At 41.5% G+C, this 22,965-nt stretch overlaps 1 protein-coding gene across 8 annotated transcripts in view; it reads left to right on the top strand.

The window, feature by feature from the left end:
* The window catches only part of LOC101852657, a gene marked incomplete at its 5' end in the record, with an annotated part of 31,782 nt that overhangs the window by 1,119 nt on the left and 7,698 nt on the right, over nt 1–22,965 (top strand). For 2 of the 8 annotated variants that reach the window (XM_035972995.1, XM_035972993.1), the window contains 7 exon segments: nt 684–832; nt 3,567–5,165; nt 13,439–13,552; nt 15,571–15,633; nt 17,921–17,995; nt 19,128–19,294; nt 22,830–22,848. In XM_035972995.1, coding sequence (XP_035828888.1) covers nt 684–832; nt 3,567–5,165; nt 13,439–13,552; nt 15,571–15,633; nt 17,921–17,995; nt 19,128–19,294; nt 22,830–22,848 — 2,186 coding nt within the window. 8 annotated transcript variants of the gene reach the window in all.

Raw genomic sequence — 22,965 nt, 5'->3', positions numbered from 1 at the left:
GACAGACAGACAGACAGACAGACAGACAGACAGACAGACAGACAGACAGACAGACCACACGATGTCAGGCAGGCGCTGATTGGTCATGTGTATATTGAACTACTCGTCATGTATCATAATCCCTCAATCCTCACCTAAAATAGCATCAACATAGTCAGCTGGCTCTTCTGGGTTTTTAACGCATCGTTAATAGGTTGCAATAAATTCTCTCTCTCTCTCTCTCTCTCTCTCTCTGCTGTAAGGCGCCCTTCTTCATCGGAGTCTGTCCCATTGTCTTTCGCTCCTATCAGTCGACCGCACACCCGGAATATCATCATCCACAATCAATAATGCAAGATGGGGCACTTTCTTGTTTAGGTACTTAAGAGAAATCTTGTTACAATAATGCCAGTGGTGACGTCTATATTTTTATGCGTTTCATACTCACTTTAAATATGGCTGCATCCAATGAGCCCTACGAATTAGTAAAAACTTATATGCGTAAAAAAATCAGTTGCACTGCAGGTTAAAGAACTAGCAGTCGACTTCCCCTGAAATTTAGCTAAGGAACTCAAAGACGAAGAAGACACTAGCTTCAGAGAATGGTATTAGTGGCATGCAAAAGTTTGGAATAATCTAAGCGTGACCTTCGGAATGATATACGTATAGCAAAAAACAAACACGTTACTCCCCCTGTGTTGCAGACAAGCCCTCACGCCATGACTACGGCATCGATGACAGCATCAACAGAGTCGAATACTTTTCGAATGCCGTCCTGGAGGACAATTACGATGCCGCGGCCAAGTCCAGAGGGAGGGATTATGAGCTGCTGAGAAACGCCAACGCGGCCATCGTGAGTAGCCCATGTCCTCTCATAGAAGTCCCGATGTGGCAGGCCCGTGCCTCTCTGTGTAGCTATCACACAATATGTCTTTGTTTTCCAACATAGAATACGTTGAATTTTTAAAAATTTTTTAAAAAGAAGTATTCTGTTTAAAGTATTATCTTTTATGTGTGCTATCGTCGTTTGTTTGTCTACGTTTCAATTATCATGCTTACCCCATGTTCTACTCTCTCAGAAATCATAGTCTTTTTATTTATGGCAGTTACTACGGACCCTACCATTTTCGTGTGTCTGCAAAAGGCATCTCCTACATTGTGTCGACGAGAGCGTAGAACATTTACATTACAGAAAGAGCATCTCCTTGCGTGTTCTGTTCTCCAGTGGAAAGTAAACTGGCTATGTTCACTCACATTCATATGAATGGTGAAATGGTATAGGTTTAACGCCCCTATCAACACTATTAGGTTATTTAAGAGGCGGGGCCTCCGGGTTTAACGTCCGTCTCCGAAAGGAACGATCATAAGAATGGTTTGAAGAAACACCAATGGTCTACAGAAACGGGATATGCCTTTTGCAACGAAATTTTCCTTCTTGTAGACATCGGAAACTACATTGATTACTGTAACTTTCTTAAGTTATTCCACTCATATCGAAGACATGTCTCTTTTCCCAAACGTACTAGTCCATGTCTTGTCATGATCGAACTTTCTGATAGACTGCTGTATAATCCTCTTGTTGTCGATTTGAGGACAAAGAACACCAAACCTATTGTTAGTATTGCTGTGAACGTTATTTTTGCTTCCTTCACTTCTTGAGCAAGAATGCCTTCATCACGTTCTGCGAACAAGAAACAGACTTTTTAGGTGGAAAGGGGGGGAGGTATTTTGTTTTTAATCCAAAACTGGAATTGTTTTTTAAACGAAAGAGGACCTTCAAAATGTTAGTGCTCTTGTGTAATTACTGAAACCAGTTGGTATCCATGAAATTGAAATTTCGAAAAATAAGGAAAATACCGTGATGAGGCGCATAGACTTGTGCATGGAGATAATATGAAACATTTCTTTTCATTAAAATGTTCTCTTTTTTCAGGCTCATCAGGTTCCTCACTTTTGTGTGGCTTTCATGTGTTTCATCAAATCAAATTTTTTTATCTCAATAATATGTTCATTTTTACATAGTCTATTCTACACTATTTTGTATCATACGCTATCCTCTCAACGATCAATCTCTTAGGTAGAATTCCTCACATTTTCAGTCTGTACACATCAACTTGCAATTGTACTGCTTTTCGCTTTTTATTTTGATATTTACTTTGATACACATCCGTGAGTGCTGTCAATTCACCTTCATTATGCTCATTCCTCAATCCATAGACGTCCTCCACAGATCTCTACATGAATTGTTCAGTATCTAGAGTGAAATTCAGTATGTGTTGATACCTTTTATTTTATTTTTATCCTTTATTGGTCCTTGTTCCAAAATTTAAACCCCTCCCAACCTTCCCCTTTTGGCTCCTTGAAGTAGACTAGTTTTGACCTCCAGTATTCACCTATAAAAGTCCTTTGTTTAACCAACCTGTTCAGTATTCTCCATTTTCTTTTCTTTCGTTGGTTTTCATTTTTGATCACATTCCTCCGACAAAAGGGAGTGAACCCTTCCTCTGCCAACCTTCTGTTCGGGTGTCTCCACACATAATAAAACACTGGGTTTTATTTCCCTCCCAGCCCTTAGGAATGTTCCTAGATGTGAACCCAATATAGAGCCTGTTCTGTTCAGTTGACCAGTTTACTCCCATTTCACCTGGAGGCGTGTCTTACCTATTTGTGGATGCAAACAGAACTTACCTCACAGAACACGTTTTCTTTAGCATTCAGCCACCTGTTGCTAGAGTAAAAGCACTGAAACAAAAGTGTGAAAACAAACCCCCACAAATGAATTTTAAAAAGACAACTCACATGCACAAGAGTACAACCACTTTGCATTACCTCTTTACCACCCCATGACACACCTGCACCCTAGACCTTACCTGCATTAAAGACATGGCACCGCAAACTACAATACCTTCCTCCGTTGACTAGTCCGTAATCCGCACTCAGTAGCCACACCCCACCTCTCCACATCTACCCGAATGCTACCGTTCCGTTGAATGCCACCCAAAGTGCGCAACCTAAAAATGGACATTCCGTTTATTTTAAAGAACAACGCCACTATCTAAAGACGTAATTCAAAGCATCAGGATATGTGTGTAAAAACGTTTTCTCTCCATCGGCAGTACGTTGTTGAGAAGAGATCTTGAGAATTTAAATCTTAAGAAGAATTGTAAGATCATTGTTTTACATTTTAAAATATTTTAGTCGATTTCCGTGGTAAGGTACATGCGTTTTCCACTTTATTGAATGAAAACTCAAACCTGTTAAGTTTGCACGTGATTTGACATACCTGTCTAGTTTTCGAAGCCATGCGGGACCCTTAAGCATCCCTTGTGAATGTCAACATACCGTTCGGATTTCTCCCGTCCTTTATGTGTGTAAATTCAACTAAACCCGACTAGTTAGAGTCTAAAGCGTGAGAACCATGCCCCAGAATGCACGAAGCAAAAAAAAAAAAGTGATCGTGCATGCAATCAAAATACGATGCGTTTACTTTTTTTTAATGAGTTTCCCCTGTTTATTGTTAACCGCGCGTCGAATTGTCTCCCCCCGCCCGCTGCTAAGTAACCGGGTTTTCCCAATTGTCCACACAGCGTCCGTCCAGCCGATCACCGTCTCGCTCGGGTGAAACTCGGACTGGCCGTCAATCCAAACGCTTCCGGTCACTCCCACCGGTAGAAGTGCGGTCTCCCTCGCCTCCCCGGGCCGTGGTGCCCTACAGAAAGCAGGAGAAGCTGCTTCGGTCCAACTTGCCGTTAGCTCCGTCGCCCAATTCTCTCCTGTCTAGCCGGATCAACACTTACCTGAGGGGTTCCTCCATGCCCCCAGCGGCCCCGCTCTCCGGCAACACCCGCGCTTCTTCAATCTCGTACAAATCTTTCCTCAAGGATCCGCCCACAGCGTCAGGTTCGAACGACATGCGGTCCACCGTGTCCTATAGGTCCTATCTCTCCGATCCGTCCGTGCTCAGCCCTTTGTCCACAAGGAGCAGCTCCAAAGTCTACCGAGGTTACGTCCCCTCTAGCCTTACATACTCTCAGAAGTACCCGTCGTCTTACCGAACCCGCTATGATGACGACGACGATAATGATTACGTCGATGACGATGGAGAGGAATACGAGCCTGGATCTTACAGAAGGAAGTACAAGATCTTGAGAGGACCGGCTGCTCTAACCTATTCGAAGCATGGCGCTGAGGATGAAGACGAAGAAGACGAGCCTTACTATGAGACAGCAAGCGAGTATGGTACGTATTCTTCTCCGAGACCCTCTGGTGTGTCTGCCCTCAAGTTGAGCTCCTACGACGCCCCATATGACGGCTCGTATGATGCTGATATGGCTGAAATGTACGACTACGTTCCCTTTGGCCCCTCCCGACAGGGAATCCTCGAGTTGACGTCGGACGACACACCCAGCATCCGCCCCCTTCCTTCCTTAACCACGCCCTCTGTAACTCACAGATCCTCGCCCTACCCTGAAGATCCCCTTCCCAGTGTGTCCCTTGTCCCATCCTACACTAAGAACCTGGATGACTCCCTAACAAAGCCATCTTACGCCGACAACTCCATGATAGATTCGATTGTTTCCAGTACTGCGGCACGTGCAAAGGCAGTCATGGCCGAGTCAAATCTCCCATCCTACAAAAACGCCAGCTTGGTTTTAAGTGTTGAAGGAAGCGCAGTCTCTCCAGATGGGAAGAATAGGTATGGTTTCCGCTACTACCCCCCACCCATCCCCTTAAAGGGTTCCACCATAGGCTTAGATGAGAGAATTCTGGGCATAACCCCCAAGCCAACCACCCCGGCGGATTCTTTTCTGGGCAAGTACCTGGACCGCCTGCGCGATGTGCGCTCAGACATTAGGGACCATGTAGACAAGGGCGACTATCGGCCAGCCAGCCGCAGTAGTAGCGTCGTCCCCAGTCGAAGCCCCTCCTCATATGTTCACCGCACCATTCACATGCCGCTTAACATCGCAGGCCGAGAAAACAGCGTGCCCGTCTCCTCCTACCGGTCGCGTTTGGACGACGGCCAGTCTCACAGAGTGGATGTGTACCCACTGGTGGTGAGTGAGACCAGCGTGCCCGCTGGCCGAAGCTTCCACCTGCCCGTCTACCAGGCCCGAGGCAGCGGTCGCGGCGGAGGCGGAGACACCCCCAACAGGCTTACCGTGCTAGAGAAAATTAATATCAAGGTAACGCTTAGAGGTTTTCCGAGGACGCTCTGCAGGTTTTTCTGGGCGTTTTGGGTCCCCGGAAAGAGTGACGTACCCTCCCCCCTTTCTCCCTCGAATGTTTAAAAAACCGCTCCCTTATATTTAAAGACGCGCTCCCCGGTGTCAACGTGCCCTGCCCCTCCCCCTTCCCCCTTACTTTTTTTCAAATTTGAGGTGATAAAATCGAGACCTTATTCAGCCGAAAATCCAATTGCATTCTCACACCCTTTTTTGGCAAATGAAGAGTGTGGCCAATGGGTTACTCAGTTATAGAGTTGCAATTCCAAAATGCGGTCTGTGACTCCTATTTGGCTTTGCTTATCCTCTAAATAACATGGCCAGAGGTTGTTTCACTAAAAAAAATAGTAAGGGGACGAAACAAGAAAATAGAACCTTGGAAAGTATTTAATTTTTAATAACGAAAATTGTGCCTGTTTCCGGGGACCCAACGATTTATCTGTGCAGCAAACACTATGTCGCCATGGGACCGGCGTGGCCATGTTTTGATATCCCCTTTTTTCTTCCGTTCTTTATTTTACGAAAGAAGCCCGAAAAAAAAGTATAATTGCAAGTTGAATAGATCTACGTCTTTAGAAATTCGATCTGAGTCTTTGCCCTTTCAAACGAAGCGGAAGTGTGACTTCCTTGCTATCACATATTTATCCAATCTGTGGATGGACGTAACTAGTTTTTTATATCAAAGTAGCCACGTCGGTACCCCGCGCACAGTATGTTTGTTTGCCCTGTCTTAGCGTATACTTTTATAATATGAGAATTTATAAGTGCTTTTAAAGTTTCCTTGTACGCTTTTGGCTGCTTTTGTGTACTGGAAAGAAAGCTTTTGCGCTCTATTCTGCAAGTCGCATTTATCTATTTGCTTTTGTATTTTTCCCATTCATTGTCATTTCTGTAATTGGATCTAACATTTTAAAAAACATAAAGCTATACTTGAACTCAGAAATCTTTGTTATTTTTTGTTAAGTTGAATGATTACATTTTGTTTTAAGACAAGGAGCTAAGAACATGAGTTAGATAGATGTAAAAAGCAATGCATGCTACAAGAAGCATCTTTGTTAGTGCCTAATGTATCCATAACAGCTAAATGACCGCTAAGAAACAAGGACTCGGTTGTTATCATAATCATTTAATCATTATCATAGTTTGTTTTGAATGCTTTAACTCACAGCATGCTTAACTCACGCTTCATTCTTACTACTGTTTTGACGTTCAAGACGAGGGACGCGTTTATGTTGCTTGTAATCTGCGAAGTCTTACGTTCGACTAAAGAAAAATTACTTTAAAAAACAAATTACTGATTCACGTATCATCATTTGGGGGTTCCCATCATTTCATATGAGATCTGTGGTGGACTTTTCATGTAGGTTTTTATCCTTTTGTTCATTATTAGGCAGGTGTTTCAGGCCACTCAAGCAGAGCCTAGGAAGCCACTCCTGGCCCTCTGGTTTGACCTGTCTTTTCTACGCTCAGTATGAAGTGCTCAGAGATTTACATTTGTTTTCTGTCTCTTTCTTTTTAGAAAAAATATTCACTTTTTTGCTTTTTATTTACATTTTGTGACTACATCTTTATTATTAGTGTTTCATATTGGAAAGATTAAGGTAGTCTCTTTTTTCATACTGAAATGTTTACCACAGATTCAGATTAACGTTTCAAGTTCAGTGCTTTTTTGATGAAGCTTGAGTTTAAAAGAAGATGCATATAGATAGATCCCTCAGTCAAAAACCAACTGTGTTGCCAATTCTCCTGATGTCCAAGTATTGGGACTGTCTCGGGTATTGTCAATGAAATATAACGTATGCTTTACCTGCAATAACAACGTGTTTTCATGTGCTGCTGTTTTCGCTTGTGCTCGGCAGGCGCTGAGATATGTGGGTCATTTTGACTAAGGTTTTTTTTCACTGTGCTTACTCTTTGCTCTGTCGATAAAGTGCTTCCAACCACTTCCTGAACGATACACGCCTGCTGCCGTGTTGGCCTACTTCTCAAGCTGTTAAATTCAGCTCGTGCTGCAGACATTGCATTTTTTCTGTCAAGAATCACATTTATTATTTCGATTTTTTTTTAAAAACTTTTGAAGAGATGGGAATCGCTCACTAAGAGTCCAAATCTTCAGGACAGGACACCCTTTAGAGCAGTTAGGCTGACTGCATATTTTGTTTTACTTTTGAAAAATGGCTTTGTGGTTATTTTAAAAATCGAGCTCGATCTTTTTAGCTTTCAACGGTTAATCCCTTCAATTCGAGGTGAAATAAAGTTTTAGTCAAAATGACCTTTCGCTGAGCACTCGTAATGATCTCGTTTCATGGCTCTGTTCAGGTAGCATGCCTTCGCTTAGAAAGCTCTTTTAGATCCACACAATGCTTTAAAAGCTGTTTGTTGTCTTCTCATTGTGTGCTCGGCCGGTAAGTATCGCTTTATTACAAGGTGTCCGCGAATTCACTGTGCACTGAAAGGCCATTCTTAGCTCACCTATGGCATTGAGGGAAAAGTGTACCTCTTGGTATTGCTTCAGTAAACAAAACTGCAGCCATGCTTAAATTTGTTCGTCTAAGGGACAGTGGGACCTATAAAGAATATTCAACAACCAGTCTCCGAACTCGGTGAGAAAGAAAAAAACGTGCTGTGTCGACTGAACATGGTCAGTTGATTTCTTTGACTGAGTTCGTAGAACGATTTGTTGTTCGTGCTTTATTGCTTTGGTTTTTGCTAGGCACGTTTTGGCAAGAGACTTCGCGGACACTTGGTAGCTTCTATTTATACATCTAGTTGAAAAAGTTAATACGTACCAATGCATGTTTTTTTCTGTGATTTACTTTAGCTTTTCTCCAGCGTGTTAATGAAACAAACTATACTTTTGGTTGCACTTTTCTTTCTGTGTACGATGTAGACCTTTGTGTGAACTTGATACTCTTTCAAAGAAATACGTTCTTCTCAGGAATGCTGTGCTCGTGTAACGCTTGCTCTCTGTGCTATTGATAATGTGTTTGCATTGTGTAAGCAAGATGGGGGTTGAAAAACGTATGCGTTTGAGACGAAACAAAACAAGACCAAACGAAGACCTGCCGTTTTCCGATTCTCGTGACCGTTTTGCTCTCGTCCGTTCCGTAACATGACCGTTTGAATCTTTGAAATCTGCGCTGTGACCAATTATAACATAGCAGGAATGGCCGACATTTCCACTGCGACAAAATGTATCGAATATTGAAAAAGAATCTTTCAGACAGGAGTGAACATCAAAGAACACAGATACGAAGGCACTGGTGGCTGAAAACAAACACAAAACATAACAAATAAACAAACAATAATAAAACTCAACAAAACAGTTTGCAGAAGTGGATGCAGATTCATCGAGTGTGAGTGACGTCACGAAGAAACGCCATCAGAAGTGAAAGGTCCCCAAGGAGACATCCTACCGCTCTGCTCGGAGAAGCTTGGACGAGTCTTCTGGCATTTGTGACTTTGATCTCATGTCTGTCTCAGATTCAGTTGGTGCTTCATTCCTGTTTCAAATAGCCAGGCTTTCTTTTGGGCTGTTCTTCCCTTATTTTGGAGAGTCTCTTACTATTCTGAATCCTGTTCCTGCGGAGTGCTGTGTTGTCTTAGATATTCTCTTTGAACATTAAAAACTCCAAAGACGAATGTGCTCCTTCTGTCTCCAGTTAGACTCCTTTTTTAAAAATTCTTTTATTTCTTAACGTCCTTTTTTGGTCTCATTTCGGAAATTTCTTTTGGTTTTTTCAAAATTATTGTTTATCGATCATTATTTTCTGTTTTTCTTTTTTTATACCGTATCCTTCATGATTGTTTTCCATCTTTGTTGTAAACTGTTTGAAGCAGACATTGCATGCAATTTTATTGTCATCATAAAGTAGCCATTACTGCTTTTGTTTACTTTTTTCCTGAATCCCCACTTAGACTATTCCAGAAAAGACTTTTCTGAAGAGCATTTTTTAAATTACATTATCAACCCATAAGAGATGGAAAAGGAGAGGTTGGGTACTCTCTTCTTCCTGCTTGATTACATCTGTTCTTGCAGGCACCATGAGGGAAGGATAACTAGTGAGAAGTGCCTTTCAAACAAAACTTTTTTAAGGGGGTGAGGGTGGGCAGAGAGGGTGTCATGTTTTCCAATTTCACCTCTAAATTTGGCTGTTTATGAGTGATTAAAATTTTTGGGCTGTCTGACTTTGCTTGAGTATACATTGACTTGTCAAAATGATCCTAATCATGATACCTTCTAGGAGATGACGGGGACAGAAGTTTAGTTATTCATTCCTTTAACGGGTCTGTATTTTAATGCCTCATTGATAAGGAATATTGTTTACACACTGGTTTTTCCAAGGTTTGTTCTATATTTTCTCGTGCTCTCCTTTTTTAATAGATACAAATCGTCAAGCTGCTGTGATGCTTTCTACAGGAAGGATGAGGGAAAGGGGGGGGGGGGGAATTTTTCTTGAATATCTTTGTCTTTGTGCGGGGGTATAGGTACCGCGTGGGCCTTAGAGACTCCATATGATTATCTGAGCACCGTCTGTAGAACAGATGTGGATCTAGAAACGATTTTGAAAAATAAAACAATCATTAAAAATCCAATCTTGACAAACAATCTCAGTCTGAATCACTTTCAAGAACACACCTAAGAGTGCACGGCATTTGAAATATTTAGTTGGAAGCAGACTGAAGAAGGGGGACCACTCTCTCCTTTTTCTTTAGCCCGAAACCTTTCTCCTTTTTTAGATTTGCTAGTTTCTATTAGTTCTAGTTTATTTTTAGTTGTTTTTCTTTATCCTCGCACAGTTATTTTCTTTTTCGTTTTCCTCCGTTGTCTTTTCTGGCTATACTTTCCCAACTCTTTGGTAGAAGTCCCAGCTCTGTCCACGATGGACCCCCTCTGTCGACCTCCCCTTCCTCCTGAATGGTGACCACCCTCGTCCTCCTCCTCCCCGCAGGTCAACACGGAGCAACACGCTAGCCCTCGTAGCTCTGCCGTTAGCAGGCGTGTGCGGGCCAGCACGGCTCCCCCCGCCCCCAGGTCTGCCCCAGTCCAGCAGGCCCAACAAGCGCAATACTCTTCCTTCACCAAGGTAGAGAGGAAGGCGCCTTCCTCCTCCTCTTCCCAGTCCCCCGCGAGGCCTGTTTTGATCTATTTGCCTCCTCCTACTCCTAATCGTAGTGGTAGCTCTATTAATGTTAACCCCTCAGCTTCTAAGCCAGTCGTTCGGTCAGTAGGGGAAGTGCCTTGGCTTCTGAGAGCCCGAGCAGGGTCTGTCCCGCCCATGGAATTCGGAGCATCCTCCACTCTGCCACCCCGCCCTAAGAAGAAGGCGGCCCCGGCTGTTCAGCGATCAGCAGGTGTAGTTAGCACCAGCCAGTTGCGCGCCCACAGGCCGCCCATCGACTCGGATGTGCTGCGTCGGGCCAGAGCCAGGTCGATGGAACCGCCAAGGCGGTCTGCTTATTATTACGAGGATGTCAAAGAGTCTTTTGAAGAGCCGGCTTCCCGTTCGCAGGTTTCCACCAATGAGCTGTGGGCCCACAGGCCTGTTGTCCTGAGGAAGGATGCTGCCTTGCGTTCAAGGGCCCGTGCGCGGGAAGGGAGCTTGGCTCCAAGGCGTCAAGTGAGAGCCGCGAGCGAACCCAGAAATGTGGAGAGAGCCTCCGACTACTACTTCAGGATCCCCGACGTGACGGAGAAAGCCTTGTCAAGATATCTGTACGCCCACCGGGGGAGGTTTGGAGCCGACACGATGCCGAAACGCGCGTCTCTCGTAAACTTCCCGCAGGTTTACGTCCCCTGGAAAGGTCAAGGGCCAAGCAATAGATCTAAGGTGATTATCTTTCGGTCATCACCTTCTGAACATAGCCTCAGTACCCTCTTTCTTACGTAAATGTATTCAGCTTTGAAAATCTTAGCAAATGCAAAGCAAACCCTTCAGCTTCAAGATTTGCTAGCTTGTTGGCATCATTTGGCTTGGGCCACTATTTGAAGAAATGACAGTACGTTTCCAAAGTTAGATTTTCCCAAATAATGCAGCTTTGTCCCAAACCAATTGATTCGTATACTGTGAATCCTTGTTTTCTCGTTTCAGGTAGTAGGAAAATTACACAAAGGGCGGAAGGTGCTCTTCTTATATAAATAGGAACTTTTCAGCATTAAAATAATAAGTGAGAGTACTGCTTACTTTTTCCCAATTGTGAGAACCAAGAGGTACTGTACCATCAATTGCAATGTATAACATATGACATCACTTTTTGTTTGCTAAGATTTCCATCATTAAGAAACAAGGGTAAGAGGAAGAAAAAAAAAAGAATCTAACTTTCATTCTTTCATCTATTAACAGCTACACTCTTGATAGCCATGCTTTTCCGCCATGTTCTCCTGTGCTGCAGCTGTGGTCTTGTATGTTCTGATAGACGCTTTTGGCAATACGTGTACTCCAGCTCTTGCTCTGTCGCTACACAGCACTGAAAGTCAACGCTAGACAACGCCAGGATAATTAGAATATACGTGATTGAGATTGAGATTGAAACCTGATACATCAAACAAATTGTTCAGTCCCCACCTCAAGTGATAAAGATAACAATTAAGTATTATAAATACCCATGTGTTGTTTTTTTTTCTCTTTGTCGGATAATACAGTAGAGTCATATGCATACTCATTAAATCTAAGCTCTTTAGCAACAATATGCCTTCTCATCATTTTCACCTCTCTCATCGTCATTCTTATTCTAAGAGTGCAAAGCTAACAATCTTTCGCTGCTTTCACCATCCATCTTTCCGATAGAAGTGGCCTCACCGATATTCTACTGTTTCAATTCACTTTCTTGTAGCTTGCTGTAAGCAGAAAAGCCGTGTCGCAAGGGCTTTGCTTCTTTCTCAATATTAATGCCATTTGCATGTGTGCAAAGATGGCCACCGAACGTACCACCCGATTATTTTATATCCGAAAAAGTTTTGTATTTAAAAAACATAGCGTAGCCATGGACAAATATAAGACTCAGAACTGTTTTATTTAACTGATGTTGTCCTACACAAAAGTCGTCCTCAGTGTATTTTGTGTTTAGAGCTGTTTTGCCTTGCTGCATGAAGCAAAGGAGAAATACATCGGCGGGCGCATGGTATCAATTGTGTGGTTGCTATAATTTACATTTTTTTGGCTTTAATGTTTGCTTGGTCCATGATTCTTTTCATAAATCATAGACAGAAAAGAATAGTTATATGCGCAATTTCTATTCGAATCGTGCATTCCATACACCGTTCTTTCAAGCTTTTTTTATTTGTAACTTTCAGAGTTCTGTTCCGTTAAAACATTCCAATGTGTAGGGCAAATTAAAGTTTTTATTTTATAAGTGAATAAATCTAAATATTATTCCCGAAGTGAGCGCTATCCAAGGAGAGCAGCTTTTCGTTGTTTGAACCTTTGGAAGTACTAAACAGAAGTATTAAGGTGCTTTTTATTGAAATGCGTCTAAAAAAAAGTCGTTGGACTTTATCTTTTAACCGGTCACAATCGCGAAGCGTTATCGGTGGCGGTCTTGGCTCTTGTTTTGTGTCAATCATGTCGCCTCCACTTCTGCTTGCCGCTCAGGACGATGTCGGCGCACAGCCTTGATGGCGTCGCTGCCAGTCGTCTGTTTCTGTCCGTACTAACCGGAAGTGACGTGGATGATTGCTATAGTTGGTTGCCAGCTATATTTGGTGGAATGATTTGTGCAACGCCTGGAAACCGGAATGTCAATGGGTATTATTAATCACTAGTTACATATCGGTTGGTCACAAGGGGGTGGTAACAAAAGTCTCAATTATAACTGCATAAATTATATATTATAGGGCTTGATATCTTTTTATGTCAAACAAATAGAAAGTCAATGAGAACAAACTAAATGCAATATCCATAATATTGTGCAACATCTTATTTTGTTTATATTATTTGTATTATTTCGTTTTAGTTAGTATTAACAATATCTGAACAGAAAATAAACATGAATAATTTCAGATAAAAGAATAAGGCTTAATTTATATTTCTCACACCAGGGAGTTTGAAGGGTAAATGTTTCAGAAAGATTCTGGTAAGTAAACATAGGCTAGACTAGAGTGGCCAACCGTACGTGTCGTATTACACCATCTAGAGGCGCATCGTGTTCGTGGTGACATGAGGTGAATGGCACTAACACCTACACCAAAGAAAGACCTTTTACTGATGGATGTTGGGTTGTGCTTCTACTGTCAGGCCGCCATTATCGGAAGCCGAATGGAGGCTGGGGATGGAGCCAAGAAGGTCAAGCGACCCCGATCGCAGTTTGCGGCCGACAAGCTGCGCGAGTTTAAGATTCAGGACATCGAGGTAAGCTCATTGTCACGTGGTCTTCCAAGTTCAGCCTGGCTTCCGATCTGTCACTTTGGCAGTCGTCGGAAGATTTTGGAGTCTGTCAGAGGCGGACTTTTGCCGGGCAGACGATAGGTGCTGGATTCGAATTTAATGTCAGCCGCAGGTTTCCATGACGGTATGAATGAAGGTTGCATATGCTTGTATACGAAAGACAGAGTCGGGATTGATGCGTGTATTCGTGTTGCCGTGGCAACCAAGGGCGTATTTATTGTCGTACGTCATACCGAACACACCGTGAACGACTGGCGTAGAGGCCCTTATTCCAATATCATTTTACTAGTTTTTATTTCATCTTTTTTTTCATGCTTCATTTCCTACTAAAACAGTGTACCGTGAAGGTATACTTGACAATTGTATATTTCAGTCACTGCGCATTGCTCGAAGCACATTTCATATTTTGAATTGTTGTTTTTGTGAACACCTTGTTTGGTGTCTAAACTGTTGCTCCTACAATAAATTATAAGTGTGTCCCTTTTTGGCTTCCTTAAACTTTTACGTTCACTGAAGAATGGCCACAGATGCACAAACGTCGTTACCCAGCACAAGACATTTTACAAAATAGAAAAAGGTGTAGCCCCTACACTTCAATGGGAAGGGACAGAATCATCACGGGATAGAATATTAACATGGGAGAGAGTAAAATGTGACAAAAGTAATCGTCAATGTGTAAGTTTAATTTCCTTGGAGCAACAGTTTTACCATCCCCCATTGATATTGTAAAAATACCTTCACATTCCATGTTATTTGAAATGTGTATATTTGACAAATTGGTTATTTTTGTACATTCTAAGTCATATTTTGACGCGATCACCACTTCCTTAAGCATCATTGTTCCTGTTTGTAAAGTGATTCTTTCTTCTTCGACTAAGCATTCACACAATACATCATTGCATTTACTGAGACAATTATGTTTTTTGTAGCTCGTTTGCATGATTCATCCGTGTTTCATTGTTTTACACACAATGGTATTCTGTTTTCAAAAGAAAATGTGAAAGCAACTTTGTTCTGATTTTGATCTCATTAGTAGACGTGATATGTCTTACATGGCCTTTCTCTCCTTCTCTGGTTTGACATTTTCATTGATGTTCACTAATCTATTTTTGTTGTCAAAACACTTGTGATATATTCAATATGCCTGACTATTACTTGCAGTGAAAACTGTAGTGTGGTGGTGTGTTATTTCTGTTTCGTTTTTTTAAATCTCATAAATATTATGTTGGTGTGGTATTAATAAAGTTTTGTTTTCAGCTTTTAACATTTGCACCAAATGTCTTTTTCAGCACTTTGCCTTCTGCTTACCCCCATGCTTATAAATGAACTCTATTTCTATTTGTTCATGAGGTTTTCTTCATGCTTCACACATTTTGAGCTAGGTCTCGACATGCAATCCACCTTGATACACTGTTGGCAACCCTCGATGATTTGTTAATTAGAATGTGATACGTCACAGTGACCCTGTCTGCATCTTCCAATATCTCCATGTACTTGCTTTGCTTTTCATGTGTTTCTATGATAAATCAAAAGACCGAAATCCTAGGCTCCAAGCAATATTTGACATTACATCTGGCTTTCTGAATATTAGTCCTAATTGCGAAAACTGACGAATAACATAAGTGTTGTTCTTAAATATTATTTTCATTAACCTTCGAACAACACAGCCCATAATGTAATATATTCCTTCTCTTTCCATTTGCAACCCAACTTTCATAAGTGCATATTTCTGCACTTTTCATATTAATATAAAGATATGTTAGCCTTTGTTAAACGACTTCTCACTGACCTCTCTGATTGCTCTGTTGGAAATGCTGAGCATAATTAGACAAACATTTTCTAACAACAATAATGATAATAATTATATAGATCTAGTCATGAGAAAAGTCTACGTCCATCCCCTTGTCGAAATCTGGTCACTGTCCCTGGCTGGGATAATGACGTAGATTCTCCTACGTAGAGGCTGAACTCTCTATTTTCAGGAGGGGGTTTACTATCGTCCAGCCAATGCATCTGGTTCCCTCCGTGCATCTCGACCCCCATTGGTAAGTTTAGAGTTCTCCCTCGTGAATACATTGACTTTGCGCATGTTCGTACACACATTCCCTAAACACTGAAAAGCAAATAAGAAAGCTATTCTGTTTATTCGACGATAAACTCTTTATAGCGTTGTGTTTCCTTTTCTTTTTTCAACAAGTATGTAATGCTGGCAATTTTTATTTCAATTGTTTACGACACATTCCACAGTCCATACTGAAACAAAAGTACAGTTTTGCTGAAAAACCGCAGTTAGACCATACGGCAAATGTTATTACTTTAAACCACACAGAGAGCCCTCTATAACTAGCCTAAAATAAGTATAGATCTACTCGACATTTTTTCTTCTATTATACAAAGGGCCAAAACTGGTTGAGATAAGCAACTATTTTGACAGTGCACCTAGCTTAACTTCATCTTCTACTTTTTAGGTATCAGCTTTCTCCCCAACAGATCTAACTGTTTTCCATTTATTTCCCACGAATAAAGATACCACTTTGCTATAATTTCGCACGAATATGGGAGGGTACTGTTCGATTGTTATCCCCAAGAAATCGTGAAGATGTGTGCATTTGTGTGAGATTGAGTGTGTCTCCCCATGTGTCCTTTTATAAGAGAAATTATTGTTTTGGGTGGTCACTATTTCACATTCGAGGGTCACCTTCAAAAGTAGTAGCTGCACTGTGAACAATTTGAAATTCCTTTAAAGAGTAGGGAGGGGGTGAAAGAAAGGAAGTTTGGGGGAGGTGTGTGTGTGTGTGTGCCTGATGGTGTGTATGTGTGTTTGTGTGTGCGTGTGTATGTATGTATGTGTGTATGCGCGTGTGTGTGGTGTGTATGTTGTTGTGTGTTTGTGTGTCTGTATGTGGGTGGGTGCGTGTATGCTTATGTACACACCTGTGTGTGGTGTGCATGTGTATGCTTTGTGTGCGTGCGTGTGTGTACGTGTGGGTGTGTGCATGACTGCCTGTGAACTTGTGTTTTGGGTTTAGACTGTATCCACGTTCCTTCTTTCAAAGTAGTACCCCTTGAGCCGAAGTCTAATTAGAACTCTTAAGACTACCTAATAGGACAGTTCTAAGTAACAAATAACTGAGGTTTTTTTAAAGCAAACTTTAAGACCTCGTCTGTTTAAGACATCATCCCCCAAAGAAAGCCTGCAGTCCTGCTATCTAAAAAGGTGTAAGACAATGTACTTTGTCAGATGAAGGCTCACACCAGTCACGATAGATCATTTTTGCTCCCCACAACGCATGCATTTCCACCTTATTGCCCATCAGTATCTCAGCACCCTGTTTTGAATTCAAGTCATAACTCGCCCTTATTATCCCACACAAACTGTTTTGATATAGCAATGTGAGTATTAGAGCCCACACTTACGATTCCAAAAGTGCTCCACCCCCCCCCCCCCAACTTACTGTTACAATGAGCACAGGTATGAAGACAGGGGACGTTGAAAAGGAAAGAACAATGTGGAAACGAATCTGCTCGAGACAGCATTTGAAGCTCGGAGTAGTATATTGTATTCTCTCAGCTGCATGTATGTCACTGTAATCTCGTTGACGAAGGAAACCTTCTCACAGTATGGAAAAAAAACACTTTGGTGAGATCTGGCATCCCGACTCCAGTCAAAATACTTTGGTTTCTTACACTGAGTCAAACAACGTTGAGCTTTCAATATCATCATAGTGTAGCAATGTATTCTGGCAAAGAAGACCGAAAATGCCACCATTATCTTTTCATAGATAAAGGCGTTTGAAATGTCTCCGACACTGATAAAGACTCACGTGAGACACCTTTGGAGTGACTTGAAATCGAATTGTGAAATTTTGATGATATCTAATGGCCTTGAGGGGGTGGGGGGATGATTACTCCCGAAAAAAAACGCCCCTCTCTTTATGTACCTGATGTTGTGTGCCCTGAAAAAAAAACGTCCGTAGTGTTTTCTGAGTATTCCAAATATATCGTCTATCCATCGAGTACATAGACAATCGAGAACTTTCCGTTCCTTTAAGACTGAGAACGTACCAATCCTTTGGCGATACCGGTATGCGACAAAAGTTAATCCCTTTCTGACTTTCTGGCAGAAGATCATTGTGAAAAGGGGCGGTGGGTGAGGGGTTGAGCTTGATAAGTGCAGGCTGTAACACCACATTCCTTGTCTTTGTACACAATGGAATATGTTTAGTGTCCAAAAATATGATACCTTTGTGCAGTGGCCGTTCTCCCTTATTTGTTCCCCATCACCCTTTGACTGGATCCCTCCTTCCCTTTCCTTTACCTCCCACCTTCTAGCCAAAACAATCGGACAGAAAGGCAATCAGAGACGTAGACGGTTTCACAAAACCTAGGAACGTCTATTCCTGGCAGGTAAGCCCCTAGGGTCTCGCAATCAGAATAAAGTGTGTGTATAATGGGGAAAAGCTTAATGCAATAGTTCAGTGTGGAAATACAGTTCCTAATATTATATTTGTTACAACAAGGAAGTGCCCAACATTGTTGCATTTATAGAATAAGAATAATAAATCTATTTCAACTGTCATTTTTTTCTGGGTCGTGAACTCGGCATAAAAGTTCAGCCCAGATATATCTCAAAACGAAGACACGTGTGAATGTTTTGTAGTGCATCCATTTTATTTGATATCATCTGAAAGGTTAAAAATAGGCGTTCATAGATCACTGACTGCCATTGTTTCTGAAACCGTTGTTTATTAGACGACTGAAGGCGGAATGAAATATGTTAGTTACTGCTGACATCACAGTTCCCTGTTGATATAGATTTAGATTGAATGCGAAAAGAAAAAAGTATTAAAACCCATCAAGATTACTTTCCCTGTATCCAACTTGGTTATCCCACCCCAGTCACCAGGAAGTGTACAACTGTAAATGTAAACCCCAAAGTGTTGTTTTACTTTCAAGTTTGTACACTTTTACAATTTTTAATTTGATACTCTATCAGACAAAAAGTTCAATTCTTTTGATCAGAAATTGTAATCTGTTATTATGCTACTGGTGCTCCTCTTATCATTTAAAGTTGTAAAAACAACCCGTGTGTCTTCGAAACTTAGACTTTAAACTTGTTTTATGGTACCGTAATTGTAAAAAGAGTATCACCTCCCCAAAATAGAAACTTGCTCTTGGTTTTGTCACATTTCTGAAAATTTCGCTACTGACTTTCTATCACAGAGTTGTTATGTTAGCAGATATGTTCGCTTGTGGCATTTCACACCACTTAACAGAGTTACGGGTTATTAAGGGTATTTGAAAATGTGCATAAAAGAACTCTAGGTAAAAATTTAAAAAATAAAAAAAACCCAGCTGGAAATGGAATGCTCCTCATTTTGGATATGATAAGAATATGTCCCCAGTTAGTTTCCATAGCCATATCTTGTGTTCCCCAAAACCATAACACGAATTGTATGTATGTGCTCCCGTGCTCCCCCCACCTCCCGTGTGGACGACCACCCCTCCCCCTCCCCCCTCCCCCACTCCCTGTACACAGTACCGCGTGGAGTCCCGGCTCAGCCCTGACGATCTTATCTACCAGCCCTCTAGTTATATCCGACTCAGAGAACAGGTGCGGGACGTGCAAGAAAAGATGGACCGCCAACGTCAACTGCTTGATCGCTACCTTGACACTGATAATATGTCAACAAGCACCTATCGCAAGTACGATCATAGCAGCCTTGTGACTGTCCACTATTCTCTGCAAAAAAGGGGTTGCCGGAGTGCATGCGCAATACAAATCATACCCACTAATTTATGTTTCTTTCTCAGCGCCTGCTGCATGGTCCTGTCTGTCTGATCTGATGCCGGTGTGAACGTTTATTTATTATCACTTTTTTTTAAAAAAGAAACTGTCCGTGCATGGAATTTCCCACTGCGATACATTAATTCAAATTCTTGTACATACTAATTGTATCATCCTCCACAGCGTACTTTTATTTCTGTATTGGAACTCATTCATTTATTAGCGTTGGAACGTCTATCACTATTGGTTGTTTTTCTTTTCTTTTTGAATGCACATGTTTACTTTATGTTCATTCTGCTTATTGCAAGCATCTTATTTAAAGTATAGATCTATGATGTATTTGAGATTTCCCGTGTTGGTATACAAATACAATCTCCACAGTTTCCAATGTGACAATATTGTGTCAAATCCCATTCACATAAATTCTGTTGTCATTCTCCTCTATAATACTATAGGGAATGTTAAGGTACATTTCGGCATTGCCGGAAAAGAGGCTCGCCCCTTGGCATAACCATGTTCAAATCACAGCCAGATCAGATCATGTTTAAAGTAGTACCGGAAGTGATTGTTTGTATGTCTACCCGCGGGAGATGTCAGATTCATCCGCCCAACTTCTGCCCTAGCTTAGTTCACTGGCAAGCACGAATGAATGGCTTACATAGAAACTAGGTCAAGTGAAAACAGTATAACAGAATAATTTTTAAAAAACACCTCCCTGCTTCCCCCCTGTTTTCTATCAAAATGTTCTTTGTATTATAGTTACTGTGTCTGCAAGTAGAAAGAGCTTGTCTTTTGTCCCTAAACAGTTTCCCTCGTATCCCAACGTGTAGACATCTGACTTGTAGTTGTCCCTCGCAGTGGCTCTTGTGGGGTTCATTGACAGACTAGTTAGGCTAAGATGAAAAACATTCTGTAAGTATGTTAGTGTCAAAAGGGTGTCGACTCTTCTGACTTTAAAGACGTCAGCTGGCAATAGACTTTCGATACATAAGGTGTAAAAATTGATAACTTGTTCGCTTAAAAAGGCGATATTTGTTGGCATAGCTGAGTAGTCAACCCTGGTTTAACTTTCGGGTTTCCGAGGTATTATAGTTTCTTCTCGTCCTTAATGGGGTAATTCCTCTGTGAATATGTTGGGGAACGAAGTTCTCCGCTTTCACTTCAAAGTGACATTTTATTATTCTGTGTTTTATACGACTTCGTACTTCAACAAAAGATTCTCTCAAACCTCTTAAAACTCAAGCACTAGGGCCACGCGGAGCATAGTTAAGCTCTCTGGCATGTCTAGGTTTGGCATCAGCCCAGACATTAACCGTTCTCTGCTCTCTCCTGTGCCAAGCCTCGCTACTCCTGCTCCAGCCTGAGACGGGTGGTGGCCAAACGAGCCCGGCCGGTGTTTAGACCACGCCCCCCTCCCATCTACGTGCCACCGGTGAGACTCTCCTCGCCCAGGCTGCATCCTGTACCGAAACTGAAAATTGCTGATCCAATGGAGACCAAATTTAAAGAAGCATCCGTAGCTTCTATCAGGTATCTCGGTGTCAGCCCATGGAAATGACCCAGTAATAATATCTATCCAATTTTGACAATTGCATACTCTACCCACTTTGGTCCCACCTGCTCTGACATCCATCAGAGACAAATAACAAGAAACCCTGTTTAAGACCATTCCTAAGCCCGAATACACCTATTAATTTGTTTGAGAAAATTGATACCAATGACACCCTTATGTAACAAGTTACGAACCTCTCTCCCTCTCACTGAGCCTCCGAAGTTGTATCAATACGACGAAAAAGCTCGGCATTTAACTTTACCCCTCCCCCCCCCAAAAGTCACCCCCTTCCCAACCCACCTGAACCATTTTTTTTCATTGACATCCCGTACGCCTGTCTTATAAAACCTGTCCCCTCACTCCACCCACCACAAACCGCCGAAAACCTCTCCGGTTATACTCACCTGGTCCGTTGCTTCCATTTGATTGCTCCCTATACCCAATCTCCAGACAATGACCTTTGATCTGCAAGAGTTACCCCCCCCCTAACCCACAAAATTCAGCACATTATATTATATCACAAGCTCCACGAGAGCCAGCACTCTCTGACCGTAAACGCATGCCCAAATGAATGAATTTCGATGATTGTTTCTGATCCCTTTTTACTCACCACTTTAGTTTGTGTACTATCAGACAAGATGCTTTTTTGTGTTGTGGGACATATAGATGTAGCACATATAATTATTATTATATTGTTCATGCATAAACTCTTCTTGAGGTCGAGCAAGGTCGTTCGTTTGTTTTTTCTAGATTCTTTGGCTTTTCATTCTCTCTCTGTATCTCTTTAAGATTTTTGTTTCTGTTTCAAAAACTTCAGTTTTCATAACGTTCTGACAAACCAACCATTATTTTCTTTTAAAAAGTTAAGCAAAACAAAAAAAACACATTAATGTGAAATAATAAGAGAAAGAGAAATGTGATTATTCTCCTACTTTTATTCAGAAGCGTTCGTTGTGTTTTTGTTAAAGAGGTTCCTATCTCTTCCAATAATGATTTGCATGGTTGATCCTTTAACTTGTTGGAATGTTCACAATTAATACTATTTTACTGTAATAATGTTAAATTCACTAATGTCAATACCTCAACGTGTAACTATGAAATATTTATTTTTATATTGCTGAACAGATTTGTTAAACTAAGACTTAATCACGCCGTTTGGTTCTGGCGTCTCCAGATGTTGATGTTGATAATATAATGTTTAACTCAAAGCTAATTCCTTTGGGGTTTTTCAACTTGAAAGTTATTACAATATGCGTCACTGCCATCAGACTCTGGTGTTCAAAAACAGTTCAACGCCAATTCTTATTTTTACTTCAGTCTGATATCCTAAAACCACGTTCATTGTAACTCATTATACGTACACTTACAGTTAACACACCTGTTGCAAGCCCATACTTATAAATGTGTTTGATTTTTCTGACGCCTACAAAATCTCGAGAAGCGTAGAAGCAGAGTGGAAGACCCCAATACAAAATCAGCTTTCCCTTTTTACCCTCGCAGTTCCAGTTACCACACTCCATGTATTAGAAAAAACACTTAATCTATGACACGTTGAACTTTTCAGTTGCCTTCTTTTTAAATTAACTTTTAGTGTGTGTATTCTGCTAGTACTTGTACATTTGGTTTATAAAAATCAAGAATTAAATCGCGCTGTCAGTTTGCTTTTGTGATAAGGGGGCTTTTAAAAGCTAAGCAGTGTTTTAGAACAACAGACGAGTATGTACGTCATTAAAGGAAAGCGCCTGTTAACTACTTGGCAGATACGCAAGTGACTAACACAATGCCATTGAATAACTTGTGGTTATTATTGCTGCAAGCCTTCTTGTTGCCGCCCGCTGCTGTTGCTCTCTGTGCATTGGTAAAAACAAAAACAAAAACAACTCATCATTCTGTATCTGCAGGAGCGAAGGAGGCAGTTCGGTAAAAATACCTGCTTATTATGCTGTAAGTGTTGGCTTGGCATGTGCTTACTTACACCACCACGACTTTGGGATGAACCCCCACCTCCCAACCTCCACCCCACCCCTGCCCCACCCC

The sequence above is a fragment of the Aplysia californica genome, unplaced genomic scaffold (genome assembly GCF_000002075.1).
Source record: "Aplysia californica isolate F4 #8 unplaced genomic scaffold, AplCal3.0 scaffold00943, whole genome shotgun sequence".
NCBI lineage: Eukaryota > Metazoa > Mollusca > Gastropoda > Aplysiida > Aplysiidae > Aplysia > Aplysia californica.
The sequence above is the reverse complement of the archived record's forward strand: the minus strand, read 5'-3'. Positions and strand labels throughout refer to the sequence as shown.